Raw genomic sequence first — 22505 nt, forward strand, 5'->3', positions numbered from 1 at the left:
CGGCCACGATCCATTCACGTCAAAGTGACTGCCTCCGCCTCAACTGGCGTCTTTTAGATCGATGTCTGATTCTATGCCATACCCAAAAAAACCCCTGCCTACAATACAAGAGGGGATCCCAGTCTTCTGCGGCTTTTCTACCCCACTCAACTTGTTAGCTCGAGTCCAAACAGCAGAAAGGTGCTCATGTTAACCCAAGCTCCCAATCCCCAGCCGCCGTCGACCATCCTCCAACATGATCCCTGGGTGCCATGTTGCCTATGAGCCGGTCCGTCTCCGCTGATCCATTCAACCTCTATTTTAATATCGTCTCTTTTCTGAATCGTCCACTGACAGGCCAGTACGCCACTCTCTAGGCGCCATCTCTGACTCTGGACCCCGACCTTGATCCATGATTGATGGTCCATCACACATAGCACACGCAGTAAAGGCACCCACACTGGTACAAACCCTGTGTCTGTGTCTTTCTCAAAATCATCCCAACCTGCACTTTTTCTGTTCTGGATTTCCTTCTTGGGCCTCCCTCTTCTTAGTCTTCTCTTTCCGCCTTTGCATTGTGTATTGTGTCTCCCTGTCTGTTTGTGTCGCCTCATCACACTGTCACATCTTCAGCTCCAGCAGTTACCTTGAACCTTGATATCACAACTCCACCAACAACCCATTTACACCAGCCCCCAAAGAGACTGATCAACTTTTTTCTTCAGGAGAAAGAGGATCAAGGTAGGAATTTCAATTCATTTTCTTTTTGGAGTTGCCTGTATCGTCTGTTATCTCATACTCCTGATTGCCTATTGTACGTCTTCTGCACCTTGCCCTGGGCCTCTCGCCCCTTGTCATATCTTCCGTCTAAGTCGCATGTTGTCGCTCAGCATACATGCGCACGCATACACACCTACCTAGCCTACACAGGGACATGTTTGATGGACCCTAGAATCATCTTTCAAGGGATTTCAAGCTACGTCTGCAAGTCAAGCGCCGGGTCACACCCCTTTCACATCCCCATCCCTATCCGCATCCACTACCAAGCCCTTCCTGGTAGCTTCACTTTGACCTCAACCACTTTGTGCGCACATCTCTATTTGGCGTCGTCCGACCCCAGGCAATCACATCGAATCTGAGCAGGGTTGGCGGCTGTATTCTTACTGTTGCCGAGTTGCGCTTATAGCGTCGTTTTTTCACTGTTGCCCTGGTTGATGTTGCTCTCGACAAGCAAAACCATTGCTCTGCCCATCTCCACACACATCGAGTCTTTCTCTACGCCTTTCTTGCGTGTTTTGACTTTCACAACTTTTCACACTTACACTAATTCGCATTCCGAAGACTTCCCTCTCGCCTCACCGCATCTGCCTCTTACTATACACCGTTGCGACCGAGACATACAGCTCTAGGAGTTCCGTTCGTTGTCCAACCTCACTTGCCCGTCGCTACCCGCGTGCCCGTATCGCATCGTATCGCACAGTGACGAAACATAATTCAGTATATCACGATCCGAGACTTTGGCTTACCGAAACATCAAGAAACCGTCATTGTCCGGGTGCGGACAGCAGAGGATTCCGAGGCATGTTCGACAGCCCTAAAGTGTAGCTTTCCGACTGTTCCTGCGACCGAGAGCAACAAAAGTGTAGACCCCGCTATCGGGGGTCGTTCGTCGTCGACATCGATTCGCATTAGAACAGTACGTGCAGCGTCGCACAAGGCGGGCATCCTTGCAGAGCAGTCATAGCCCTCCGTAGTCATCCGACTGGCTAACATGGGCTCCGTTAACGCAGGTCAAGATTTAAGAAAGAATATCAGGCCCATCATGTCCGTCCCCGTGGCTGGTTCGTCACGGAATCGCACCGTATCATTAAGTTCTGGTGGAAGGTCCGCAACAAGGAGTAAGACGTCGCAGGTCCAAGACAGCACCACGATGCCTCATGTTACCGATTTAAAGTACTTTGACCCCTGCGCCGCCACTGCGTCCATGTTCTTGTACGCCCAGGGCTCATCTGTTGTTTGCTGTCACCATGATACTCTTACCATTGAACGAAGGTTTTCTCGGCACGCTGATGAGGTTCAATTGTTGGCGGTCGATAATCAGAGTGAGGCTGGTGGTGGTCGCTTTGTTGTCAGTTACGATGCTGGTCAAACAGCAATTGTGTGGGATTTAATGACAGGCGATGAGATCTCTCGATTTGCCTGTTATGATCATTTAACTGTCGCAGCATGGATGAAAAATGGCAATGTGGCTTTTGGTAAGTTATTGGAATGAGTTTCGCATGATCATGGCTGACCATTTGAAGGCAACACAAAAGGAAGTATCATCATGTTTGAGCCTTCAACATCCGAACATGTTTCTTCCAGGACTATTGATCAAATTGCTGTGACTGCATTGGCACCATCAGCTGATTGTCGGACCTTTGCTATCGGGTGAGTTTCTTAAACTGCCTTCACTCAAATCTCACTAACACAATCTCAGTTACCAAAATGGCTCTCTATTTGTTGCAACCTTGCAACCGCGCTTCACCATCCTACACAATCTTACTACTTCCAGAGGACCGTCACCCATCGTCAATCTCGCGTGGCATGCTTCTTCGTCTCGGCAAAAGTCGGACATGCTTGCTGTCCAGATGCGTGACGGTGACTTACGAGTCTGGAGCGTGGCAAAGAAATACAGCGCCGATGACCCTGCAAAAGTGGTTCGAAACCTTAGGAAGGCTGAGATCTCCATGGATGGACCCAACTGGATGGGATGGTCCAAGAACGGTCGCATAATTCAGTATTCCGACTCGTAAGTTTGCAGCTTGCCACCACCATAAAACGCCCTAGGCTACGCGCGCGCTTAGCTGCATGACCCCTATCATGAACTAACATATGCACAGGCAAACACAGTCATGGGATGTTAGGACAAAGCACGTCACTCATGATCCCATCCCGACTCTTGATCTTGTTCGCGGCCTCGCCGTCTATGGCCCAGGTGCCACGTTGTTCACCCTTGGGCCCAATAACACCGTGCAGCAATTCGACCTGAACTCCCCGGCCATCATGGTCGCCAATGTCCAACACCCAGCAAACCTATTGCCACCCTCGCCTCCAGTCTCAGAAGAAACTGGTGATCGATCAGCGACCTCGGCTACCACTATCGCCTCCGAGTCTGAGACGAGCTCTATTCCCCTGGACATGAATATTTCCGAGAGTGACGAAGATCACCTATCGCCATTTGCTCGCCTGACTCGACGCCAAGCTTACGACTCTGGTAATGAGCCTTACGAATCAGCTAGCCCTGTCTCAAGTCGGAGTGGACTTTCATCCTTATCGAAGTCCTCAGCTGGGTCGTCTCAAACCCCTGGCCGTTACCCCGGATCCATGAGGTCAAGAGGACTGTCAGAAAACACCTATATCTCGGCTGGAACCTCGATCAGGTCATCAACTATTGGCAACAGTGCTCATGGTAACACGAGAGATTTAGACACTTATTCCATGGGATACTCCCTTGGCACTACAAGTGTTCCTTCCATGGCCTCAAGCCGATCACGAAGAAGACCTTCTCGCCTACGCAATGAAGTTCCCCGTAGCCCTGACGACAACAAAGTTCACGACCTATTCAAGTTTACTCGGGCACGTCTTAGCGATATTCCTTACAAGCATGCTATGGGTGCCAACAGTGCTCGTCTCACCAATGATGATCTGCGCCATCAAATGCTCAACACCATCTTCGGATGGAACAAAGAAGTTGAAGATCTGATTAGGGATGAGATGAGCAGACATCCCCAAGGATCTCCCAGCCGAATTCTTTTGGCCAAATGGCTTGGCGATATTGATCCTAATATCATGAACGCAAACTTCGAGAACATGACTTCTTCTGACTGGATGTTGTTGGCTTTGAGTGGAATCGGCGGCCATACCTCACAACAGAAGCTTGGCCATACATACGTCCAGCGCCTACTTGAGGCTGGCGACGTGCACGCAGCAGTTACTATTATGCTTGGTATGGGTGATCACAATGATGCTATTGAGGTTTATATCTCTCACAAGCGCTACATGGAGGCACTGATCCTCACATGCCTCTCAGCCCCTAGTGTTTGGGAACGCCAAGCTGCCATTATCAGGAAATGGGGAGAGTGGGCGGTTCAACATGGTCAGCAGCAGCTGGCAATCCGATGCTTTGCCTGTACCGACCAGGAGTCTACTGAGCCTTGGACTTCTCCATCCGCTGCGCAACTTAACTTCCAGGCTATGACTCCCAGTATTCCTGAGGTCTTAAGCCCGCCTCTCTCACCTCCCGGTGTTCAACGTGGCCCCCAACGAAGCATCGCAAAGACCTCTGCTCTCAAGCTCATCACCTCATTTGGTGACCAAACACAGAAGTCAAAGTTCTTTGCTGGTGACGGTGGTCAAACTCCGATTGCCGCGGGTGTGACCCCTATCGCTGACTCTGCCGGTTCACCTGCTTTTTCTCATGCCTCCAATAACGAGGCCACGACAGCGTTCCTTCGCCCCTCAAACAATAGCAGATTCAATACCCCAGTCTCTGCTCGAGGACGTGGGCGTTTGCCGTCCATTGGTGAGATTCCATCCGACCTCAACCGAGAGGCACTTCGATCAGCTGAGCTCTCTGCTGTGCCTTATGACTATGAGCCTCGATCCGGTCATGCCCGAACACCATCTGGCAATGACAACATGATGATGGGTACCGCATTGCAGCGTGCTGCTACTGCAAGCCCGATGATGATGCGAGAGCATGCTCAACGCGTTGTCCAGCCAAGTGAGGGTGACTTTCCACCACCACCTGACCAGGCCACTATGTTGAAGATGCAACAAGCATCGCGTAACCATCGCAATGGCTCTCGTGACCGCATTCCTGTGGGCGTGAATCTACAGCTTCATCCTGGGCCCGCTCACGACGACATTACATCTCCAGAGCAGTCCGTTACTTCTTCTACCCGCTACCATTGGCCAACTCGCCGCAGGGGCCCTGCCTCTGTGACAAGTTCTGTCACTTCTGCATCGAGCGCCGGAAGAAGTCTTCGTCATCAAGCTGTGCGAAACCGAGAAGATTACATCCATAGCTTGGATGCTGCCAACCACTACTCCAAGAGACAGCGCAGTCGTCAGCGTAGCCATTCAAGAACTCGGGATGCTTCACGCAGTCGTCCTGGAAGCCGAGAGCGAACTACACGCTCCCGAGAACCTTCCGAAGAACGTGGACGTGTCAGCGCTCGCAATTGGCCCAAGGCGAAACGATCACCTACTTCCCCAATCCCCATGTCTCCAGAGGACTTGCTGAACTTGAGCACTCCACGACATGGCCAGGTCGGTGAGTCAAACACAGTACGCAAGGTTAGCGGGTCAACTGTCAAGCCAAAGAGCCGCAATTCAAGCCGTGGAAGCCGCCGCAGGAGCCCAGAAGGTCGCTCTCGCCCACCAGCTCTTACACTCCGTGGCCGAAGTCAAGGTCGGGAGAGTTCTGCGCAGCGCTCTCCTTCTTCACCCTTACCTCTTAGTGCTGCCATTCACCATTATCAGGGCTCTGAGGATGAAGAGGATTACAGAGCAGCCATGGCTGCCCAAGAGGAGTTCAGGAACAAGCACAGCCGCAGTGGCAGCCGAGGGCTTGGCTCACCGGCGTTGACCAAGCAAGATGCTTCGGAGCATCGACGAAGGGCCAATTCTGAGGTCGCCAATTTCGATGGTTCTATCTCTGTTCACGGCAGAGCTGCCTCAACTGAGCATGCTGGTGACCTCAAGCAAATGAAGGACGAGCGTCAGCGAAAGAAGGAACAGGCTGCACGGGAACTCGAGGAGCGCCGCAAGTCTCTGGCCAAGCGTGCCCAAACACCCTCAATCCCTCATCCTAACGAGTTCTCTCCTGCTCTCGCGGTTACGGTTGAGACTGCTGAGCCCAAGCCCCTGCCTGACGATATTCCACCTCGCAGTGCTACTGAGCCACCACAAAGGAGCATGTACGCCCGCAACGGACCTGTTATTGGACTTCCAGCGACCCCAAAAGCCATGAGACTTATCATTGAGGGCAACCATGATCAATCAGGAAGCACCCCCAGACCCGATGTGCCTACGATTCCAGCCGGCTTTACTCAGCGATACTCGCCAGAAACCTCACCTCAACAGTCGCCTGAGAGGGAGGAACCAGTCGCCGAGCCCAGTCTCACTCTGCTACCATCCACCGTCTACCAGCCACCGGCGCGACCTCCTATTCCTCGTAGCATGTCAGCCCCAATTCCCGATGAGCCTGGCCAGCGCCCCGCTCGTTTTGCACGCAAGAACAGTGTTGGACGTATCGAAGAAGTTGTCCCTAGTGAGCGACGACGTTCTCACGAAGACCCTATGCCCCCTCCCCCTCCTCCGGCGCCCCCTGTTCTTAAGGAACTCAGGCATTTGGCTTCACCACCTCCACCGCCTCCTGCCCCTCTCCAACACGCCCAGCGACATCAACAGGCCGGTACCGTTGCATCAGGCATGATTGAGATTGTCATGGACGACGATTTATCATCTGGCAATGACCAAGCTTCAGAGGCCAGCCCCCCGGCTCCAGTTTCCCACAGGAGTCACAACCGAGGCCGAAGCATTGGAGACAGCAGCAGCATCTCAGGCCGCATTCACAAGGCCACTGAGCGACTCCGTTCTGCCAGCCGCAGTCGAAAGGAGTATGTCCGATCTCCTCCTTTCGAGGCTCCCTACGAGAGCATTCCTATGCCTCGACAGATGAAGTCTCCTCCACCAGTGTCATTCAACCCTGACGTTTTGCGTTCGCCAATTGATTCTCGAAACAAGCACTTGTCGACTGGCTTGAACCGAAACGAGATGATCTAGGAAGTCTCTCGCGACGGTGGCCAGCGCGCTGTGCATTATTTTCTTCCTTTCTACCACTCTCTATAAACTTTTGTATTGTTCGATTCTGTGCATGGCGATCGGCGTTCTCTCCCTCCCGAGTCGATACCATAGTCCTTCGGGGCTCGCATTTTGGCATTATGCTTCTCTGTCCTTCTTTCAAGGATTTAGCTGTGTGACGACTGAAAACTGTTCCATCTTGTTTCTCTCTTTGTTCTTGATATCACTTTCGGATCTCTCAAGGCACTTCTCGCATTATTGGCAAGGATGTCAATGAACGTATACGACTTTACATTTCTTTTGGTCGGACCGTGAAGGTTTCTGCAAATTACGACCACAATTACTTACAGACTATGCTTGAGGAGGACGGAGGTAGTACTCGTACTGTATCTTGTTATATTTACATGAAGGCGGAATGTTGGAGGTAGTAAATATTGGGTATCAAGGGGATCTGGGTATGAAGGAGGCTGGTGGAGGAGAAAAATGGGGGATGTGATAGGGGATTAACGTAGCGACTGCTTTATACAATGTTGCCTCGCGGCACTTGTTTGAGTTATGTGGACTGGGGACGAGGAAAATGGAAATGGAAATGGAAATGGAAATGGGAGAAAGATGGATAGGAATGGATTGAAATGGGCTCGATTGGAAATGCATTTTGATTCCCCCGGAGGGTTTTAGTACTTACGAATTGAATGAACAACTGCTTTGCATTATGGTTATACTTGCTACTGATCGTGTGTGTATGTGTGCTAAGGGGCGGATTCCTTGGTGAATAGAGAGTGGTGATAGCTTCGTCTGCCAGGTATGAGATGCACTTGAGGGTTCGAATCACCACAATCTGATGTCGCATGAGTATGAAAAGATGACATGTGACTGATTGACTATAGGAGAGATTATATTGATGTTTTTAATGATGTTTGATTTCAATTGTCAATTGATAAAAATTGCAAAAAAAGACAGTTGGCTGCTCCATCTCATCCACTTGCCATCCCAAATCCCCCCGCACTAACGTGTTCCCACCCGCCACGCGACGGGGGAGAGATCTCTGCAGAGTGAAACCTCCCTCAAGGGTCATCTCCAGTGCTTAGGGTCGCAAAGTTCCAGCATCGTGAGTTACCTGCACGAGTGGGCGGCCACCGCAGCGTTCGGGCGGGGCGCGGCGGAGGGCTGAGGTACCGAAGTACTACAGTATTGGGATGGGCGGTTGAGCGGGTTTGAACGCCTTCACCGTTAGACCATTACAGTCGGGATTCAGTGAAGTGTTTATGACTTATATACCCTTCCTCCAAAATGTGGCTGGTGAGGCGGTGCTGGGGCGCTACAGTGGGCGACACCTGGAGCTCCAGTGGATAGCCAGTGAACAGCTTCGATTTACCCTTCAACACCACTGCAATCGCATTGCGATTACAATTACATATCACGATCATGTTGCAATAACAACGAGCTGTGTACGACTTCGCCGAAGAGACTTCCCCCCCCCCAATCAATGCTCCAAAAACACTCTCTACAACCATGATCGATCATTGAACCTCCAACTTGTCACAATGCTCTCAACATCACCACGTCTTCTCATCCGACATCCCTCTCCAACAACCGCCGAATTCACCGTCACAACTCTCCGGCCGATACCCCCAGCTCTACATACACTACTCATCATCTCTCGACTTCTCCTCTCGATCTTCGCCCTTCTTCTACTCCACGCGCGCCTAACTCTACATCCTCTCCTCGCCTACGCCGCTCCCTCTCTCCTCAAGATCATACCAGCTTCATACCTCCGCGCACCAACTTCGACAGCCGCCCTTGCGCAAAATATACCATTGTCTGTCCTCGTTCCCGCGAGTATAGCTGTACTATGGCTTTCCAGTCGAAGGGGATACGCCAGCGAAAGTATTCTCGTCATGCGAGGCTTGGGTGTACAGACTAGTGAAAGTCCAGGGAGTTATCTTGCCGGTACGGCGACGAGGTTCATACCGACCGAGAAGATCCAAGACATTCTTGTCAATGAAGCTTTTCTTGGGTTTGAGGTGAGATACTACCTCATTGTCATAGTCGAGGGCGAGGACGACGTGGTGGTTGTATTTCCAGGCTTGTTACCACGACGAAAGATTGTGGAAGAAGTTTGGAGGGGCGTTCGGCGGTGCTTGTACGAGCAAAGGGGAGAGGATAAATCACTGGGCTAAAAGGCATTGTACCCATGGAGGAGCGTTCACCGCATGAATGTGTCCAGTGTATGTTGATATGACTTTAACTTTATTTATTTTTTATACTCAACGTGTTGTGCAATGCCTACTCGTCCATGGCCTCATCTGCCTTTCGCTTGCCAATGCCCCTCTGGTTTCGCATATCTTCTGAACTAGCATATCCCTTTCTGATCGCATATCTCTCATTCTGCTCTTCGGGAGACTGCAGTTTGACCTTTTGCAGCAATGGCACGTAGCGGCCACCCATACGTCCACCGTTACCGCCCTCGTAGACAACTACACTATTGGCCTGCTTGCCTGTGGGCTCAGGACGAGTGACGTGCCTTGAAGGATCTTTGCTGCGCTGACTAGATACCATCTGCAATAATTGATTGGAGAGCAACTCGTCCAACTTGCGCTCTCGCCAATACGCCCACATACCATCCATGACGCCAAAGGGACCAGGCTTGCTAAGCGCAGGGTCATCTGCGAGATACACCCAGTCAAGGCCATCAGTCTTCTTAGCCGCGGGGTCAGCCGGAGCAGAATCTGTACCAGGGAAGATACAGTCCCAGAGCACTAGGGGCACTTCATCGGCCATGACATAGTTGGGCTTACAGGGGTTGGCTTTAACGTCAAGCAAAGTCGTCACAACGTCAGGTGTCTCCAACTTCTGACCTGCGAGGAATAGCACAGCAACCATGTGACGAATCTGGTGCCACAAGAAGGCAGATCCTCGAACGTTGAACGAGTACACCTTGGGGTACACAGTACCATCGTTAGGCAAGCCTCCTGCAGGGACATACTGGGATCCAGAGAGATATGGCAATGCTGAACTGACGTCCTTGACCTCTTCGATACCAGCCTCGTAGATTGTGCGGACAAAGTTTGTGATCTGCTTTCCAGGGTCGATCTTGCAAAAGTTGCGGAAATCATGCTCGCCCTCGTAGCGCTTAGCCGCCTCTCGCATCGCCTCAATATCAAGCCAACCATTCCTTGCACCACCAGCGCTAGGCTCAGGCGTGAAAGCAGGTTGTGTAAAGAAATATCGGTATTGACGCTCGCGACATGAGAAACGAGCAGAGAAGTCTGGTGGCGGAGAGGGGCACCAGGCAAGGATGCGAATATCAGGGGGTAGAACACGGTTAAGTAGTCGAGGATATTGAAGCTCATCCTTGATGTCATCGAAAGACGATGTCTCATCCTCATGTTCTTCTTCTGCATTCTCTCCCACTTGTTCATCAACGACCATTGCTTCACCTGCTTCACTTAGACGCCTTCGCTTCTTATGTAGGGGTCTGTTACTTCGAACTCGAAGACCGATGACCTGACCGAAGGCGCTGACTCCTTTATCTGTGCGACCGCACTTTGAATACTCGCAGCAGTCAAAATCGACAATTCGTTCATCTTCAGGAAAGATGAGGCATGCTTTTGTGAGAGCATTCCATAGTTCCTCCTCAATCGATGGAGCGTTGGCCATAGCTTGGAACTCAAAGCCACCGTAATTCTTGCCCAGATATGCAAGTTTCAAGGCGATATATCGTGTAGAATATTTGCTGGGATCCATCTTTCTTTTCCCCTTGGGTTTTGTCTGCTTGGCTTCATCTCCCTCTCCATTTTCAGGCTGAATCTCAGGTTCAGGTTTTGGCTCTGGAGCAGGTCGATTTCTGAGTTCAGCTTCAAGTTCCTTGACTTTCTGGATGAGACCGTTTTTGGTCCATGACTGATAATTCGACTCTGTAGACATTGTGAGGTACTTGGCACCTTTTGGCTGCACAGGGAGTTTTGAAGATTCACCACTTGATGATTTTTTTTGTTGAGGTTGAGATTGAGAGAAACTTCGAGTTTTGACTCGGTTGACTATGCCTTCGAGCGAAGTTTGACGCCCAAGACAACGGCCAAAGGGTCTCATGAAGTCGGTGGGTTCCAAATTTGGGCGATTATATTCAGACCCGTCAGAGTTTACAAGTGGAAAAGGGCTTTGCTGCAGTTCAAGATGTGGCTTGTCTGGGTATGTGGCTGTGCTCACTAAGGCGCCACAGTTGGGGGTATACTGATAAGTTACGTACAGCTCTCATCTCATCTCTATCTCTGGCATTCATTAAATAGACGCCATATCTGCTGCTCTCGAGCCGGCCAATTCTCAATACATCAAACTTCATTTTAATAAGAACACTGACGACTTTGGCACTCTTGTATGCAAAATGGAACCCGAAGTGATCAAGATTCTCCTTGTAGGCGATGAAAAGTGTGGCAAGACGACGTTTCTCTCGTATGTAGTCTAAACTCCTCTGTTGATTCCTTGACATACCATGCTAAATCTATATCCTTAGCCGGCTCAGTGCAGGAGAGAAGGTCAACCCGATCCCCATGCTCCGTGATATGGATCAACCTTTCATCTTCGGTATTCAGACAGGAGCCAAGAAGTTCCAGTTCGAGTTCTTCGACACGTCATGTCCTGATAACTGGAGGACTCTTGACCCTGATGCCATTGTCATTTGTTACGACGTCAGCCAACGTTTGAGTTTGATAAATATGCAGAGATACGTAAGTGCCCAACAAGCGATACAAGGCAGATAGCTGAGACTTGATAGTGGAAAGATGAAATCAAGAGGTCGTTTCAACGCATCGATACCCTTCCCCTTATCATCCTCGGGCTGAAGCGCGACCTGAGATCAGAGGAAGATCCGAACGGGATCATATATCCGCAAGAAGGATATCAGATTGCGCAGACTCTGCGAGCTGATCGATATGTTGAGTGTTCGGCAGTGACGGGTGAATTGTTGAAGCTGGCGTTTGAGGATTTGTGCAAGACGGCTGTGACTCCAACAACGGGCGCAGACAGCCAGAGTGCAAGTACATGCGCAATATTATGAGATTTGAGAGGCGCAGAGGCTTTGATCGAGTAGTGGGAACAGGAGTTGGTAATTAGTTATTATATTGGTGGGCTGAGAGCTCAGGCAGCGGTGTCGTTCATAGAAACATCAGCGCCCTCTTCCTCAGCGCCTTCCTCCGCAGCAGGGAATCGTCCAAGCACTTCAGCGATGATATTGACAATGGCTTCCTGCTGCTCCTCGTTGAACCGTTCAGACATCTCCTCAACAACCGTATTGAGAGCAGCGACTGAGGCGGGGCGCAGGTTGATGATCATGACTACTTCACCTTTGGCGAGGTTGTAAGGCCGTAAGCGTTCTAGAAGTGTGGAAATGCATCCCTCCGTGTAGGGAAGGGGTTCTTGGCTTAGAGGGCCAGGATTTGTGCGAAGATATTGGAGGAGCTGTAAATAGCGTTAGCAGGGCTTCTTGGTACATAATTTGATACGAATGAAAAATCTTACTTCGCGAACTACCGTCTCGAGATTTGGGGGGCCACGACGCTTGGCATTTTTGTATCGTTCGCGCTGCTCTGATACGTGCTGATACACCTCGTAATTTGTGAGAACAGCCGATTGCGACTCTAGAATCTTCATGGTGAGTGTTGAGTGAGCTCATGCAACGAGCTGTGAGATTGACATGAAGCATTGAATAAAGGTCTAGATCAAATAGTGGAGTCCAGTATTGTCAAAGAAGAAGATCTGGCGCTGACCAATCAGAAGGTCAGCATTTTGACAGGCTCTGATTCAGCGGAGGTATTTCAGTGGCTGCAGGCCTGGAACGTGCTATAATTCTTGTGCGACACTGGAGGCTTCCATTTCTTTTCTTACACTGCAGCTTGTTCCTTTACGATCTGGCTTCTGGTACCTGGTGTGAATTTAGAGGCTCGTTCTTATTGGGTAAAGCTAATACGTGAAGTTTAATGCGGTGTATTTTTGCATGTGAGTCTGGCTAAAAGCTGGGGAAGAGTTTGTACACACGTCAGAGTGCATCACTCTACGCTTTTCTTTTCTTTTTTCCATCCAATGGATTCAATATTATGTTTCGAACCAATAAGGGGTTTCAATTATTGGGAAAGAAACAGAGAGATACCAGCTAAGGTAGAGGAGGATCTTGACCATGTACCACTTGCGGCCATGCATGTACTGGATCCAATAGGGAGTCATATTATGCCCAATGGCATCATCAAATGGAACAATATTCCGAATTGACAAATTATTTGTCCTACAAGTTAGCTCTTTGCGTGCCACTATGTTCGAAGAAGGAGGTCGCGTGCAACTCCACTGGAAAGGCATGCATGCAAGCCACTGTTCCAGAACAAAGGTTGACCGATGCCGGCCATGTCAGAAGGATAGGAAGCTAGAAGCCTCGATAGGTTCCAGGCTGAGACAATGGTTATGTTTGTCTGCACCTTGTCGTGAAATTTGGACATGGGATAACTGCCAGGCGTAATGTTAAGAGAATGGTGGTTGAGCTGTTCTTCTGAGAACGAACACCTGCTGCAAAGCATGATTTGGGTGGTACAGATCAAATGACTGACGACCCCTGCCAGGCTGAGCATCCAATGTCGTACAGTTCCAGCAAAAGAGTTCATTGGTACCTCATTCACGGCGTTGCGGAGAAAGTTGTATGGTGGGAGGACCGAGTTTCTTCTACAGCTGCAATACACATACGGAACACAATACTAAGAACAACAGAACGGGATGTTCGGATTATGATATGGCGGTATGCAATCACTATCCCTGTCTGGCAATACTTTCAGTCTCTTTTATCTCTCATATACCCCCATGGGGGTTCTTGAATGGCGGAACGGACGAGTTCCAGATGCCCTGACCACTCACTATTTGACTCCAGAGTACATGAGAATTGGCGGGGGTAGGTACCAGTCACGCATATGTATAACTTGGGCTATTCGAGTTGATGTCGAGATCAATCATACTCGAACGATATTATGAGGCACTCTTAGATACAGCAGAAGATAACAGATTTCAAGCAGATAAATTGATACTTCATTAACTGTAAGTAAAGAATAGATATATCTTATTGGGACAGTAAAGTACCAGACGTCAGTTGTGCCTTACTGTTTTTAGTAAGTTTGCCATGTGAGAATGTCAACCTGGCAAGTGCAGCCATGTCATCATCTTTTGGTTGCTGGAGGGTTCCCCGATCACCTCATTTACCTTAATTCATCCATTTACAAGCTCAACTTTGACAATGAGCGCAACTGTTACTTTCTGATTTGGTCATAAACCCAGCCTCGCCAGCACTTGACTCTTTTCCACAAATTTGTATCTGTTCACTACCTACAAAAACATTCAACCTCTCCCACAATGGGTCTGTGATCTTCTTCCACTCCCCATCATCTCCACTCCTCCACCCGGGGACTGCCCGTCAGTTACGACCACCGCGCGCCATCCTCGACTATTATTTCGTCGATTGTCGCTTGGCTTTTGTTCTTCTGGGGATTTTCCTTCATCAACATTATCTCCTCGGAGACAAATACCAGCTACCTTCACTGTCGAGCGCCTAACAGTAAATATCGTCTGCTCAAAAAAAATTTATACTGCCTCCGACACCGGCAGACCGTCTGTTTACTTGGAGATCCCTACCCTGTCATCCGGCTTCTGAGCACTGAATACTGAGCCTGAGCCGCTTGCTTCAGTACAGCGCAGTGACGTCGGTTTGTCCCTGTCCGACTCTCCTGTGCGTCAACTTCGGCCCTGAATCCCTGTTGGTCCGCCAAAACGTTTATCTGGACGCAGCCATCCAAGTTCCCCAATTCCGTCAATAATAGCATCGGCTACAGCGTTCACGACTTTGCTTTGCATTGCATTACCGTGCCGTACCGGACACTGCTTGCTTGCTTGCTAGGCTCGGCTAGCCAACTCTTGCAGCACGGTTCGACACTTGAACGACCTATTTCCAATCACACCTCCGCCAAATCCACAAGCTCCCCACCCCACACACTGCCGTTGCTGCGCTCCAAGAAGCCGGGCTGCCATTGACAGAGCCCGAGTTTTAAAAAATTCACAATAGGTCGTTAACACAGATTTAACTTGCAACCTTTCAACCCTACCTCAATTTCGATTTCGACTGACTTCGGTCTTACTCCGACCTGTTTCGGATTGTCTCAGGTCTTCTTCATCTCTGCCTTGTCTCATCAACCGCAGTCGAAACTTCATTCCACCGCTTAGAAGCTCTTGACTCGTTCTCGTTTCCCCCTCAGGAAAAAAAAAAACTACGTACTCACCCCTCCGATTCGGGACCCCTCCACATCCGTTTTCCGCTTCCGTCCTTCGCCGCATCAAAACTTTTTGCTCTCCTAGCCGACAGCAACCTTCACCTCTACCACAAACCGACACAACTTCACCTTCACCATGGTGCGCAACATTGTTGTTCTGGGAGGTAACTCCCACCCGCAACTCACAGAAAATGTCTGCCAAATTCTGGGTGTTCCGGCAAGCAATCGCATTCTTGGAAAATTCTCTGGCGGCGAGAGCCGTTGCGAAATCAAGGACTCAGTTCGCGGCAAAGATGTCTACATTATACAATCTGGCTCCGGCAATGTGAACGACAACCTTATCGATCTCTGTATCATGATCTCAGCCTGCAAGACTGGCTCTGCGAAACGAGTCACCGCCGTTGTCCCACTCTTCCCTTATTCGCGACAACCCGACTGGCCCTATAACAAAGCCGGCGCACCTTTGTCGCAGATCTCTGGTTCTTCCAAAGACTACACATTTGAGAGTGTTCCTCCCACACCTCGTCCAGGTGGCCCTAAGTCAGCTGGCCTGCCCAATGGTGTCAACAACTTGACCGAGAAGCTCTCAAAAACAGCTCTCGCAAACGAGGGCGCGACAAATGGTGCTAACAGCACTAATGGCGTTTTCAGCACTCCTCGCCGCTCAGACACCATCTCGAGCAGCACCTCTGAGGCTCGTGGACACCACGCAGAGAACTCGACTTCTTCCCAGAGGAATGCGTATACCACACACGACTATGAGAACCAGTCCAACATCTCTGCTTTCCAGCCTAAGCCTGGCTACAAGCAGTGGATCGCCCAAGCCGGTACTCTTGTTGCCGACTTGCTCACCTGTGCCGGTGCCGATCATATTATCACGATGGATTTGCACGATCCTCAGTATCAGGGCTTCTTCGACATTCCTGTTGATAACCTGTATGGAAAGGCGCTACTCCAGAACTACATCCAATCTCAAATCCCTAATTACCACACCGCTGTCATTGTGTCTCCCGATGCTGGAGGTGCAAAGCGAGCTACTTTGATTGCGGACAGTCTCAAGACTGACTTTGCTCTGATTCACAAGGTAATACCACAGAATTCTGATTTTGCTGCTTTTGAAAACTCATGTCTTGCTACAAAGGAGCGACGGCCCATTCGATTTACCGAGCATCGCAACGCCAGTATGATGCTAGTTGGAGATGTGTCAAACCGCATCTGCATTCTAGTTGACGACATTGTCGATACTGGTAACACGATCACGCGTGCTGCGAAGCTTCTGAAGAAGGAGGGCGCTACTCAAGTCTATGCCCTCGTCACCCATGGTGTCTTCAGTGGCGACGCTATCGCTCGCATCAATGCTTCTGCCATTGACAAGATGCTTGTTACCAACTCTGTTCCTCAAAACGAGCATCGTCGTCTGTGCCCTAAGCTTGAGATACTCGATATCTCGGCCGTTTTCGCTGAGGCTATCCGTCGTGTTCATCATGGCGAGTCTATCAGTGTCCTTTTCCAGCACAACTAGAGTGCTGGAAGCGCACTTACGGTTTGTCAACAGGATTTCATCTACTCAAATCATATGAGGGCTCGTTTCCTCATGAATAGCACCACTTCGAGATTACTGGGTACCCCTTTTCTCACGGGGCATATCCCTCTGCCACGGATGTCGCAAAGTTTATCCCGAGTTGCGGCACGATGAAATGATATGGGATATTTTTGTTTTGGAGTTTTACCGGGGAGCTTCTGCATCATACTGCATCCGCCGTCCGCCAGATTTGGTTTGCTGGCGTTCTTTTTTCTAAAAATTTCCCATTTGCACTCATCAAACATAACATCGATAAGGTACTTGGACCGGCACACGATAGTGTGCGATGAAGATTATGGGAGGGAGGGATTTGGTTGAACGACTGCAGCGCGGGTTGGGGCACGGGTTTACTTGCTTTCTGCTATGCTGCACAATTTCACCTATTCCTTAGCCTGGACTATTGTGTTCTCCTTTCCTGGGACCTAATTCTTCTCTTTGCTCTACACAATCTTTCCTAAACATATGTCTTGGGGTAATACCTGTATTTCCTCCCTCTCGAGGTTGGAAAAAGAGTGGTATGTTTGGAGATATAAACCAAAGGACATTTCTCGGAGATTCGGTTCTCTCATCCCCGTCCTGCAAATGCATCGAAGTAAAATCAAAACGTAGAGATTTGGATCAACCAAAAGTAGACAGGTGCTGGCCTAGTTGCTGTGCTGTGACGGGAGACTAGGTCGGCGGTTCAGTTAGCCTTGCAAATGGCGATGCTGTCAAAAAGTTCAAGAATTAATAATAAAAATGTTAAACATGTCACTACGCTGTTCCGGAATGTTGATTGTAAGACGAAAACTAGATAGTCCATCACCTCAGGCCAAGTGAACAAGTATGGTTAGGGAGGGAAATATCATGATAGAAAGGTCTTTATTATTACCTATAATCTACTTTCTGGGTGTTCTGGGTCTAGTTCTCGGCCAACTTCACTATCGAGAATTTGAAAATACTCATAACTCATCGCTCGTGTCAAGGCGAGCACACAGTTTCTATACCTATCAGAATAGGCTTACCAGTTTGTTGGTTCTATTAGTCCTCCGTGACGTTACTCATGGATTGCAACATCTGTAGATCAGATGGGACCTGCCATCCATGAGATGAAGCCGCCCGTCGGTACGCATCTACAGCCTCGAACATGCTGTAGTCCATGTTCCTCGAACTGCTAATACCACTGTAACCATTGGCTCTTCTGAGACGAGCTGGGGGATCCTTTTCGCAGAGATTCATTCTGACTTCAAGGAACACCTTTTCCAATGAAAGAGCTGGGGACCAACCTGAGTTTGTGAGCAACTTTGAGCATATAGCGCCGCCAATGGTGACGTGACCTCCACCACCTTGAGCAAAAGGCAAAAAGCGAGGTCTGACCACACGAACGAAAGGGGGCGAGATCGGAAAGGAAGCACCAAATCGAAGCTCAAGCACGATACTCGAGCATCCATGGCTGGCCATGTCTTTGGCAAGTGGCAAATCCGTGTCGAAACTGTGAAGCTCAACGAACCAATGGAAGAGGTTATCCAGTTTGTCAAAGTCGATGTACCATCCCAGAGAGGCTAAGTTGGTTTTGGACTGGGTCTTTTGTAGGTCTTTGATTTGGCCGTTGAGTGCGCGGAGAGCAGCTGGTGATGATGATGCCCACGTAGGCTCGGAGAGCTTAGGTAGAGAATCAATGTCAAGTTGACCTGGTTTAAATGGTGTTACATCGTCAGGTCCACGTTGTGTTTCGCCCAGACCCGAGTCTATAGACGTCCGCCGTCTTTTTCGTGTTCCCGTGAACTGCAGGTCATCACCTTCATCATCCGAGGCTAGTAGAACATCGATATCGTCGCTGGTTTCAGGGTTTTCCATTGAGGTTGAATCGTCGAGATTAGCGCTTCCATTTGAATCCGAATCATCGAGAACGATAGGATGGTCTATGGATGAGCCCGTGTCATTCCGCTGGCCTTGCCTGAATGCACGTCGACGAGACTTTGGTATGGCGTTTAGAGGAATATGAATTCGTTGCTGCGATCCGGAAGTCAATTGATAAGCAGGGTCTTGTTCGACATACTCCGAATCCTGCACCTTATTAGGAAATGGTCCTTCATAGGACAGGGGGGCTGCGGATTCTGGTTGACGTGCTTGGACTTGAACAAAGAGATAGCGGCACTGTATCCAATCGATCCTGTTGACGACGAAAAAGGGATCTGTCGACACAAATTGAGCTGGATTATTGGCGATCTCACACAAGCTGATGGCACTCGCGACATTCAGTGCTGAGCTTGGCCATCCTTTCCCCGTATCACGGTTGGAGTATCCGCGACTAGTCTCGAAATCTCTTGCCAAATAAACGCCGTTGCCATAGGCACGGCCATGAAGCGTGTTCGAAAAGTCAAGGCCGGTTCGAATGATACTATGCCAGTTGGAAAGAGGGCTTCCATGCCACGCGAAAAGTGTTGGGTAGTTTTTCCCGTTTTGAGATCTCGGTATTTTCTGCAGCTCATTGAAAAAAATGAGTTCCTTTTCAGGAGAGCCCTGAGCAAAACGAAACTGCATCCAGTTGCGTTTCATGCCACAGACAAGGTTTCCATTCTGCGTTTGTTCCTCTGTTGTAGAAGATCCAGGAACTGGGCTATCCTGTACAATATGTGATCTATTCGAGGAAACGATCCAGTTCAGCAGACGGAGTGTTGACCCATCCATTCCTCTCCAACCAGATAGTCGGCGCCCGGGCACCTCTGTTAGGTATTGCCTCATTGTTTGCACGGGTGGAATGCAACTGGTCATGAAGTTGAGCGCTTCGTCACGGGCCCCATCTTCGAGTTCGTCGATGTCTTGCCCATACTTGAAAACCAACACTTTTACCCCGCCTGGGGTAGGTTGGGTAATCTGGTTCACGGAATTCTCTGGGGCTTCCTGTCCTATATTGTCAAGACTCGTGAATGTATGCATGACCTTGAACGTCAAGTCGGTGTCGATGCACGATTCGATGTAGCAGATATGTTTCTCGCGATCTACACATTTGGTTAGCTTTCTTGTCCATGCTTATATTTCACACGGTTTTGCATGCTTTAGGTTTCACTTACATGTTCTTATGGCTGGTGTATGCGAATCCGGTGTGTTCACTCCAGGAACGAAAAGCAGTAACCAATGGCCCGCTTTGATAGTTCTGCATGTAGTAAGGTCTTTGGTTTCAAACCTCAACATGCCAGCTTTGAAGTAAGCATCAGCTCTGATCGGGGTAGAAGCACTCGTTGTAAACGCTGACGAGGGACACTTGAGACCTAGTCCTCTGGGGAACTCGCGGAGACGGGAACGGGTGACAGCAGCATAGAAGAAGCTCACAAGAAGGTCGACCACGTATGGATTGTTGATAATCTCGTGTTCGATGCTCTGGCCGAAACCAAGGGAAAAATACTGGTAGAGACAAAGCTCATTCTCACAAACAAAAGGTTTTACGGCCTCAAACCCTCCTTTTGCTCTTCGATGGCAAACCAGACAGTACTTGGTGCATTTGATCAATCTCTGGAGGCCGAATTGCATCGCAATAAGAACAATGTTGAGCTCGTCTGCATTTCTTGATAGGTAATCATGCCGAAGGAACTCAAGCTCAAACCAATCGTCAGACGAGTCTCGGTCCTGACAGACATCCATATCTTGAGCGTGATTTGAAATGTCTCTAAAATGGCGACCTAGGCTCAAGTTGTATTCCAGTTCCCGTGCTTCATCCCATGATATCCCTTCCGATCGTCGCAGCCGTAAAAGGGTTGGAAATAAACGGTTAAGAAGTGCGTCAAGTGACAACGACATATAAAGCGGAATGAAGGAACCCGTGCTCTCTTCGTCTCTGTTTGTTTGCATTGCTGGATCGTCCACTCCTGCCAGCATCTGCCTCATGGACTTGTAACTTGGCCGCGGACTACTGCATTTACCGAATCTGAAGTGCATTCGGGTTTGGTCGGGAGGAAGACGCTGGAAATCCAATACATGAGGATAAGTTGATGGTAGCTTGCAAAGCATGACGATGTATTCGGTAGGCTCAAGGCCCCAAGCTTCCAAGGCTTCTTCGGAAATCCCAAGTTTGCATACTCGAATAGAGAGCGAGAAGAAGCCGAAAGACGATCGTCGTATTTCTTCAGGCGGGATGGAGATGCAGAAACCCTCTTGTTTGGCTTCTCGTAAGTGACGCTTCAGACGTGCCATTGAGTCTGGATCATCGGTTGCAGTGGTGTTCTCCAGGACAGATCCGCCAGGTAGTAACGGGTCAAGATCTATCTCATCGAACTCGGCTTCGAAGAAGGAGTCTTCGTCATCGGAGAGTAGATCAACATCCGATTCTTCGCCATAATAGGTCGGCGTCTGTGAAGTTGACTGATCTGAAGGGCTCAGCTTTGTCGATAACATGCTGGAAATCAATGTGACGGCATCCGCGATACTCTTGCCATCAGTCAAGCTGGAGGTCTCTTCCAGCCACTTCTCTAGGTCTGTGGGTGTTTCCGAGGAAGTGAAGACCATAAAGCCTGGGTGGTTTGGATACGAGTCCGCATCTCTTGATAGGGCCTGAACATCGATTGGGGGTAATTCGGCTTCGTTTTCTGCTTCGTGAGTATAAGTGAAAGCGATCTCTCCATCGGAGTCGCCCTTGCGTAGATTTGATACATTAGGGAAGCTATCAAGAGCTTCTATCGCGACCCTTAGGTCAAGATTGAATTGCCTGAGACCCATGGTCCCTTGTTCTGTCGAGAGGGGGGAAGATGGGAAGATGTCGGGAAGATGAAGAGCGGAGTTTCAGGAATTTTGAAAAAGTTGACCTTGTCGATTTGAAAGACTCTGACATGGAAAGTTTGTTTATTAAATGTCCCAGTCATAATTGACTGGAAGTCAAAGTCTGTGTCACGTAAGTACCTTGTCTCGAGAGTGTGAAAGAGAAGGGGTAATAGGGCTGCTGCTGCCTGCCACTGTCACTGCCACCTTAGTCATTCAAAGGCTCTGATGGGAGAGGGCCAATGAAAGGCGATTCTTCTGCTCAAAGGATTGGTCAAATCATAGTGATACAAAGAGCGTTTCTTGGATAAATTTACTTAATTTATTCCCGTCTTTATATGAACATATTGTTTGATACTGCAGCATGGTATTAATACATTGATCAATTATATGGACCTCAGCCTAGTTTAGACAGGTAGCTAAGATCCCCCCCTGCTCAGCCCTACCAATGACGTCTGGAGAAGTGGACATTTATGGCAATGACTTTGAACTATGCTGGCAGATCAGATACGACACTCACAAAGGATCATAGCATGGAGACTGTGATAATATCACATAGTCTGGGTGAATCTTTGTGAACAAGGTGAATGTACATGTGAAAGAAGTGTCCTTTCGACCATTTATCTTTGTTACTTTACGTCCACCTTTCTTTAAATCTTGGCTTGAAACTGGAGCAGAGGGAGGGCTGTAGGTAGAAAGTGGAGAGTTACTGTAAAGCTTCGGTGGGTCCGAATAGAACCCACTCCAGCTTGACCAAGCTCTTGAAACAAAAGGCAGAGATAGGTACTCAACCTCGTGACAAAGACAACAAGAGTCCATGGCAGTCAAATACTAATAGCCTGCGGAACAATTGTATCTACTAATACTTGTTTATGCTTGCAAAGAAGTAAAGGTCAAGAATACTTGGAGTTCTATTCCCAGCGTTTTCTTCTTTCACCACAATACCCCTGGGATAGGTGGCGACCTGGTGACTTTGTCTCTGGGTGAATGGTTACTTTATACAATCTTGAAAAGGTATACAAATCTATTGTGCAGATCGATTGGCAACAAATCTTGACGCCTTCGCTAAT

At 49.2% G+C, this 22505-nt stretch overlaps 7 protein-coding genes across 7 annotated transcripts; 4 read left to right on the top strand and 3 right to left on the bottom strand.

Annotated features, from left to right (window-relative positions):
* Positions 1–1801: 1801 nt before the first annotated feature.
* Positions 1802–6810, top strand: BKA55DRAFT_694056 (uncharacterized protein; the record flags this gene model as incomplete). The annotated part of the gene is made up of 4 exons (XM_046199991.1): positions 1802–2234; positions 2283–2409; positions 2459–2770; positions 2862–6810. 4 exons carry the CDS (start codon positions 1802–1804, stop codon positions 6808–6810), a joined length of 4821 nt encoding a protein of 1606 aa, XP_046045427.1.
* Positions 6811–8372: 1562 nt separating this feature from the next.
* Positions 8373–9008, top strand: BKA55DRAFT_694057 (GPI-GlcNAc transferase complex, PIG-H component-domain-containing protein; the record flags this gene model as incomplete). Its single annotated transcript, XM_046199992.1, has 1 exon — positions 8373–9008. The coding sequence occupies one exon, from the start codon at positions 8373–8375 to the stop codon at positions 9006–9008; it is 636 nt and encodes a 211-aa protein (XP_046045428.1).
* Positions 9009–9114: 106 nt separating this feature from the next.
* BKA55DRAFT_520185 (pseudouridine synthase) lies at positions 9115–10755 on the bottom strand (the record flags this gene model as incomplete). Its single annotated transcript, XM_046188396.1, has 1 exon — positions 9115–10755. The coding sequence occupies one exon, from the start codon at positions 10753–10755 to the stop codon at positions 9115–9117; it is 1641 nt and encodes a 546-aa protein (XP_046045429.1).
* Positions 10756–11212: 457 nt separating this feature from the next.
* Positions 11213–11884, top strand: BKA55DRAFT_597048 (P-loop containing nucleoside triphosphate hydrolase protein; the record flags this gene model as incomplete). The annotated part of the gene is made up of 3 exons (XM_046196023.1): positions 11213–11280; positions 11342–11555; positions 11603–11884. The coding sequence occupies 3 exons, from the start codon at positions 11213–11215 to the stop codon at positions 11882–11884; spliced, it is 564 nt and encodes a 187-aa protein (XP_046045430.1).
* Positions 11885–11964: 80 nt separating this feature from the next.
* Positions 11965–12477, bottom strand: BKA55DRAFT_694060 (RNA polymerase Rpb4-domain-containing protein; the record flags this gene model as incomplete). Its single annotated transcript, XM_046199993.1, has 2 exons — positions 11965–12285; positions 12346–12477. The coding sequence occupies 2 exons, from the start codon at positions 12475–12477 to the stop codon at positions 11965–11967; spliced, it is 453 nt and encodes a 150-aa protein (XP_046045431.1).
* A 2491-nt stretch (positions 12478–14968) lies between these two features.
* Positions 14969–16669, top strand: BKA55DRAFT_123852 (phosphoribosyltransferase-like protein). The gene is made up of 2 exons (XM_046184802.1): positions 14969–16206; positions 16264–16669. The coding sequence occupies exons 1-2, from the start codon at positions 15259–15261 to the stop codon at positions 16642–16644; spliced, it is 1329 nt and encodes a 442-aa protein (XP_046045432.1). The 5' UTR covers positions 14969–15258; the 3' UTR covers positions 16645–16669.
* A 1055-nt stretch (positions 16670–17724) lies between these two features.
* Positions 17725–21396, bottom strand: BKA55DRAFT_520569 (uncharacterized protein; the record flags this gene model as incomplete). The annotated part of the gene is made up of 2 exons (XM_046188435.1): positions 17725–19685; positions 19758–21396. The coding sequence occupies 2 exons, from the start codon at positions 21394–21396 to the stop codon at positions 17725–17727; spliced, it is 3600 nt and encodes a 1199-aa protein (XP_046045433.1).
* Positions 21397–22505: the final 1109 nt, after the last annotated feature.

The sequence above is a fragment of the Fusarium redolens genome (assembly GCF_020744475.1).
Source record: "Fusarium redolens strain MPI-CAGE-AT-0023 chromosome Unknown BKA55scaffold_15, whole genome shotgun sequence".
NCBI lineage: Eukaryota > Fungi > Ascomycota > Sordariomycetes > Hypocreales > Nectriaceae > Fusarium > Fusarium redolens.

What these genes read in the sequence shown, in the direction of transcription:
- BKA55DRAFT_123852 (XM_046184802.1), top strand. Translation starts at nt 15,259, where the DNA reads ATGGTGCGCAACATTGTTGTTCTGGGAGGTAACTCCCACCCGCAACTC. An exon ending in ACTTTGCTCTGATTCACAAG is followed by an intron (nt 16,207 to 16,263) that starts GTAATACCACAG and finishes CTTGCTACAAAG; the next exon opens with GAGCGACGGCCCATTCGATT.